General features: G+C 36.3%; 2 protein-coding genes across 2 annotated transcripts; one reads left to right on the top strand and one right to left on the bottom strand.

Annotated features, from left to right (window-relative positions):
- Window positions 1-707: 707 nt before the first annotated feature.
- LOC130506142 (putative methylesterase 14, chloroplastic) lies at window positions 708-2792 on the top strand. The gene is made up of 5 exons (XM_057000777.1): window positions 708-1131; window positions 1622-1864; window positions 1944-2087; window positions 2178-2312; window positions 2385-2792. The coding sequence occupies exons 1-5, from the start codon at window positions 883-885 to the stop codon at window positions 2655-2657; spliced, it is 1044 nt and encodes a 347-aa protein (XP_056856757.1). The 5' UTR covers window positions 708-882; the 3' UTR covers window positions 2658-2792.
- LOC108820182 (light-harvesting complex-like protein OHP2, chloroplastic) lies at window positions 2736-3257 on the bottom strand. Its single transcript, XM_018593157.2, has one exon. It carries the CDS (start codon window positions 3162-3164, stop codon window positions 2838-2840), a length of 327 nt encoding a protein of 108 aa, XP_018448659.1. The 5' UTR covers window positions 3165-3257; the 3' UTR covers window positions 2736-2837.
- Between the last annotated feature and the right edge of the window lie 3786 nt (window positions 3258-7043).

The following is a 7043-nucleotide window of genomic DNA, read 5'->3' as shown; positions in this document are numbered from 1 at the left end:
CAGCAAACATGTGACTAGTCTGGATTCACTTCTGTGGAGGCCATGATACCTCTGTATAATCCGAAAAACCGCATTCCCATTAACGATTTAAATATATATAAATATCTTTTCAAAATTAAAAGGTTCTCGTTTAGAAAAAACAACAATTTTCAATTACCGTACTTAATCCGAAAACCGTGAATCTAGAGATTTTGAAAGGTTAAAATAAAATTTGCCTTACTATATTATAATCTATTTTTTTGGTTTAAATTATAATCTATTTTGTTTTTTTCAAGACTTGTCAATCTACTAAAAGAAGTTCATTTTTGTTTTCTACCAAAATTTGAAAATAGGGAGAGACAACATACGTTCATTTTTTTGCCACATTATCACATGTAATGTTTTACCCAGAATAATACTCATCCAGCATGTTAAAAAAGAAAGTCAAAACCTTTTAGACAATCCCACAGAACTAAAATACTGATTAAGACTTCCAAGTTCAGAAAACAATGAAACACTGTGGAATCAGCTGTGTGAATTCCCTAGTATCATACGAGATTTGAAAGACAGAGAAAATCTCTTACCAATGTACAGCATCAACAAACTCAGCTTGCTTTTGTCCAAAACTGTCTCTATCCTTTGTTTTTTTTTTATTCTTGCGGTAGTACAAAAATTCAAGAAACAACTGTATTTGCATCCGCAATTAATGACCGATGGCTTACCACACCTACTCTCTCTCTCTTTCTCTCTCCTCTTTGGAAGTAACAAGTCTATTGCTGGATCCCATCTAGGCAACAGACTCTTTAAGCTTTGACTTTCTTTCTCGGAAACATGCCAGAGTTTATTTGATCCACGTCCTCTGAAACTCGAATTCAGCTTCTGGTTACTACTGATTCGGAAAAGATGGGTAACAAGATCATCTCCATGATGAAGAAAGATAGAAAAGATGGGTCCAAGAGCATGAGAATGAATCGTTCACAGAGAAAATTGCTGGCTGATGAAGAGATGTTGCATCGACGAGCTCTGTCTATGGCGATTCGTCAAACTCAGCTCTCTCAGAGATTCGACGGATCCATGTCTAAACGGGTCGGGTCTACAAGCACCAGGAAACAACAACGCACCCTCTCTGACCCTTTTTCAAATGCCAAGCAGGTCTCACTCCTACTGACACATATTTTTCAATCAAAAAGTTCACATCTTTTACTCATTTTATATGATATAACGATTATTTAGACTGGGTCTTTGCCTTTTTGGTGTAATGATTGTTGTTGGGAGGTTTTTAATTATATATGAGAAGAAAAGGTCATAACAAAAGTGGAGAGGATGAGATTTCTTTTGTTAAGATTCGAAAAGTGATGTTGAAAGTGTTCAAAGGTTCCTAATAACGCTAACTTTAACCAGAAAATAAATGTTCTTTACTCTGATACCTAAACTGTGTTGGGACCAGATAAGCTATAAAGCCTATGAATGTACTGGTATACTTTGTTATTGTCAGAAAGACACACTATTGTCTCTCCTCTTGTTTCTAAAACTCCTGTAAGAATTTTCTTGTGTGAAAGTGAGATCTTCTTCACTGATTGTGAATGATTATTGAAGCTTAGTTTTTTGAATCATATGTGTCTCCTTTCCTTTCTTTCTTCAGGTACCAGACTTTTCATTAGAGAGCTTGACAGTGAAAAGATTCGTCTTGGTGCATGGTGAAGGCTTTGGGGCATGGTGTTGGTACAAAATTGTTGCTTCATTGGAAGAGTCAGGACTGTCTCCTATCACCGTCGACCTTACTGGATCTGGATTTAATATGACTGACACAAACACTGTCTCTACCTTGGAGGAATATTCAAAACCACTGATCCAGTACCTTGAATCTCTCCCTGAAGAAGAAAAGGTTTACACTTTGCTCTCTTTGTTTCTAAGGTTTATTAAAACCAATGTAAATTAGACCAGAGTTTGTTGTCTTATGCCAGGTTATTCTGGTGGGTCATAGCACTGGAGGTGCGTCCATTTCGTACGCTTTAGAGAGGTTTCCAGAGAAAATCTCGAAAGCTATATTCCTATGTGCAACCATGGTTTCTGATGGCCAAAGACCATTTGATGTTTTCTCTGAAGAGGTAACCAATAAACAAACACTAGAGAAAAATTGCAATGTTTCTGTTTCTTGTGCTTACATTTGTGAGAGAAACTGTCCTACGTTGCTGCAGCTTGGTTCTGCAGAGAGGTTCATGAAAGAGTCGCAGTTCTTGATCTACGGGAACGGGAAAGACAAGCCTCCTACAGGGTTCATGTTTGAGAAACAACACATGAAAGGCTTGTATTTCAATCAATCACCCAACAAGGTACACTTCAAAACAAAACACACAAATTCTGGTTTCTTGATATCACGTTGATTCTGTTTTTATGGTTTTCAGGATATAGCATTGGCTATGATCTCGATGAGACCAGTACCACTTGGACCAATGATGGAGAAGGTATCTCTGACCGCAGAAAGATACGGGAAAGGGAGAAGATTCTACGTTCAGACGCTGGACGACCTTGCGCTCTCACCAGACGTTCAAGAGAAGCTAGTGAGAGAGAATAGCCCTGAAGGAGTTTTCAAGATCAAAGGAAGTGATCATTCTCCTTTCTTCTCAAAGCCTCAATCTCTCCACAAAATCCTTCTCGAGATTGCACAGATTCCTTAAGAAACATCTCATCTTTTCTTTAGAGGAGGAGAGGATATTGAAATATAATATGGACTGAGAATACTTGTTCATTGGGAGAGGATATTGAAATATACTTTTTTTTTTTTTTAAGAATCGCTCCATAGTTCATATTTATATGATCTGAAGATAAAAAAAAAGAGGTTGAATACACAAATGTATTTATATGATTTCAAGCTTCTTCTGCTTAAAGTAATCCTGAAGCTCTTTTGCCTTCTGCCTCTGAAACTCCACCGTGGTTACACCCTTACCATCAACAGCCACTGATTTCTGAGGAGGAGAAGAAGGCGTAGGAGGAACAGGTTTTTGCGGAGGTGAAGGCTCAGGGAGAGTAGGAGGAGCAGACGGCCTTCTCAAGGGACCTTCGGCCTGAGAACATCTGATGACCAAGACACATGGCTTTGTCGTCGAGAATCTGAAAGACGACGAATTTGTTGTGGAAGATGGATTAAGAATCCTGATACATTGAATAGGTGAAGCCACTGACATCTTTCCTTGTTATTAGTTAGAATAATTGTTTGATGTTCGAAGCATCATTGTGTGCATAAACGGCTTTTGGTAATGGCTTTGGCATTGTGTGGATGAGATATGGCCAAGTCTCGGCATTGTGCATAAACGGCTTTTGGAAATGGCTTTTGTCAAATGGTACCTTGAGAATTTTCACATGCTAGTTCACAGCCCGTGAACACAACTAATCAATTGCTTTCATTTGTAGTTCACAGCTAGACCGAGACATTTTATCCAAATTCAAAATTCTGAATCGAAACTGGCAAAAATATCTGAACCGAAACCGAACCAAAAATTTATAAGTATGTAATTGGATTTAAAATTACTCTATCTGAAAGTACCAGAATCGAAAAAACTGACCTGGATAATTCTTGACCCGAAAAAATTGACCTCGAACACATCCAATCCGATAAGAACCAATTTACACCCGAACTGAAAATATGAATATTCAAATTTATGATTTCTGTGTTCTGTTTTCTACATTTTAGTTTATGATTTAATTGAAATGTTTTTTCGTTAGCAATCTTCATTATTAATTTATAACATTTTTAAATAATATAAAACTTTAAATATCAAATTTAGAGTTTAAATGTTTGATTTCAATTATAAATATTTTATTTTGGTTTTTCTACACAAATATGATATATTTTGGTAAAATTTGACGGAGTTTGGAGTATATTGAGTATTTCGGATTTTAAATACCCAAATCCGATTCGGACATTTTATGGACCCAATAATTACATATATTTTACATGTATTTAAATTCTATATTCTACCTTGATCAGTCAAGAAACGATCCAAACCCGGAATTTTCTAGTACCTTGTTTGGTCTAAATCTCTAAGATTTGAAGGATCCGGACCCCAGAAGAATCAATCCAAACCCGAAATTTTTGAATACCTAATTGCGTCCACATCTCTAGGACTTTAGGACTCAAAGAAACTGATATGTATCTGATTTGAAGACCCAAACACCCACAATTAATCGCATTCTTGATTTATTTATTTATTTATTTATTTATTAGGTGTTATACATATTTTTTTTCTAAACAATATGCATTATTTTTTATTTATTTTCTCTTAGTTTAATATATATTATTTTCTAGTTAAATCTAATATTTCCTCTAATTCAATATATAACTAGAGAAGCGGTCAAAACTCAGTTGGGAATTACTGCCATAGGCGGAATGGCAAATTATTTGGGTATCCCAGAGAGTCTGGTAGGGTCTAAAATACAGGTCTTTGGGTATGTGACGGAGAGAATTAATCAGAAGGTAAATAGCTGGACAGTAAGGTTTCTTACTAAAGGGGGTAAGGAAGTATTAATTAAATCGGCTGCAACGGCAATGCCTAATCATGTGATGTCTTGCTACAGATTGCCTAAGGCGGTTACAAAGAAAATAACTGGGCTATATCCCATTTTTGGTGGGGGGGGGGGGCAGTGGGAATAAAAAAGGAATTCATTGGCTCTCATGGGATAAGGTGTGCAAAAATAAGGAAGATGGCGGTTTGAGCTTCAAGGATTTCGAAAATTTTAATACGGCTTTGTTGGCTAAGCAAATGTGGCGTCTAATAGATAAATCAGATTGCCTGTTTTCGAAGGTGTTTAAAGGTAGGTATTTTAGGAATACAGATCCATTGGATCCCCCCAGATCTTATTCACCCTCTTACGGATGGAGAAGTATCTGTTCAGCTAGATCTCTGGTTAAAAAATAGCTAATCAAAAGAGTGGGAAATGGCAGTTCTATCTCAGTATGGAATGACCCATGGATCCCTGCTCCTCGCCCGAGGTCAGCAACCCCAAAAAACCAATCACAGATTGTGGTTAACTCACTCACGGTGGATTATTTTATTAATCCGGCTACTCTTTCATGGAATGAAGAGCTGCTTAATGCACTTATTCACTCAGATGATGTCAGCATTATTAAAGGTTTGGCGATAAGTCGGTCTAATAGACCAGATTCAGCGGGATGGGCTTTCACAGAAAATGGACGCTACACGGTAAAATCGGGATATAAAATTGAAACACAATTCCCAGATAAGGTTCTACATGAGGTAAACTTTGGGCCGGATGTGACCCCACTCTTGAGTTATGCATGGAAAGTGCAATGTCCACCAAAACTGCGACATTTTATTTGGCAAGTTATCAAGGGGATAATTCCAGTGGCAAAAACGTTAAGATCACGAGGTGTAGTCGGTGATCAAAGATGTAGTTTATGTGGCGCTGAAGAAGAATCTATTAATCATGTCATCTTTGAATGCCCACCTGCTTTACAAACATGGGCTCTATCGCTGATACCTTCAGCTCCAGGTCTTTTCCCGAGAGCTTCTTTGTTCTCTAATATGGATTACCTTTTTTGGAGATTACCGAAAGATTACGATTTTGGTTTTTTCCGTGGATTATGTGGTATATTTGGAAGAATCGGAACAATAAGATTTATACTAACAAAGTAATGGATCCACCGGAAATTCTTCGGATAGCAAAAATAGAAGCAACGGTGTGGGCGGAGGCCCAGTTGACGATCCCTTCTCAGATATCGACTAATACTTCATCTTTGGAGTGGTTGTCGATGGATTCCTTGAGGATTTGCTTTATTGATGGAGCATGGAGAACACAAGATAAATTCTCAGGACAGGGGTGGTTGTACAAGAGGAATGGATCATCAGAGAAGTTGATGGGAGCAATGAACCTCCGAAGAAGCCTATCTGCTTTGCATGCTGAATGCGAGGCACTGATATGGGCTATGGAGTGCATGAAGACCCTTAATTTCTCAGACGTGGTATTCGCTACAGACTGTTCTCAACTGGTGAAGATGGTGTCATCACCTGGAGAGTGGCCAGCATTTGCTACACACTTGGAGGAGTTCCAGCGCAGTAAGATTTTCTTCCCTTCCTTCAAGATTCGACATATTCCAAGGGCGCATAATTTAGTGGCGGACAAGCTAGCACGTGGTGCCAGATGTTCTCCTTCAGCTATGTTTTATGTCGATTCTATGCCTCCGGTTTGGTTCTCCGAATCAACTGAGCATAGATCATAGTTAGTTTGTTGTTGTTGTCAAAAAAAAAAAACAATATATAAGTAGTTTTAGCCAAAAAAATTGTTTCACAATGTAAGGTGTTTACATAATCCAAAGCAATTTTTGCATTAATCTAACATTGTGTGACCAATCCAATAATACATATTTTTTTTTCTTATTATTGATTGAAAATGTATCTTAAATGCTACATTTTAAAGAATAATAATTTTTTTTATATTGACACTTTACTAATATTACCTACATATTAAAATAGAGGGAGTATATATTTATAAATTTGACTGATTTTTTTGGTTTAAAATAAGATTCATTAATTAAAATCCAAAATTGTTAGAATATGATTTTAAGTTATGATTATTCATAAAAGGATAATATATTGCTTGTCTTTTTTTTGTCAAGTCAGTATGTCTAACCAATTTATTTTTCTATAAGTAGTGCACTCACGTTCGTTTTATAAGGCAAGTTGAAGAGTGAAATCAAAATCATAAAATCTCTCTCTTGTTGCCTCACAAACAAATATATAAGTTAATATTAGTTCAGCTTTTATATTTATGTTTTCTCACCGTATCTATATATAATAGCAAACCAGATTTTGTTTTCCTATGACATCATTTTTTTATAAGAAAAAAAATTGATCCAATGGTCAGAATTTTCTTTTTAATATGGTCTAATGGATATAAAACACTATTGCCGTGTATGATGATGTCATCAAAATTTTTGGCAACTCTTTTTTCAAAAGTCATCTATTTCAAACACACATCTTCTTAAGGGATGCAATCATAATTTATTATTGTTAAAATATTCTTGTTTCGAACATTTATTTATTTGA

Source organism: Raphanus sativus, unplaced genomic scaffold (assembly GCF_000801105.2).
Source record: "Raphanus sativus cultivar WK10039 unplaced genomic scaffold, ASM80110v3 Scaffold2927, whole genome shotgun sequence".
NCBI lineage: Eukaryota > Viridiplantae > Streptophyta > Magnoliopsida > Brassicales > Brassicaceae > Raphanus > Raphanus sativus.
This window is presented reverse-complemented; position numbering and strand designations above follow the sequence as displayed.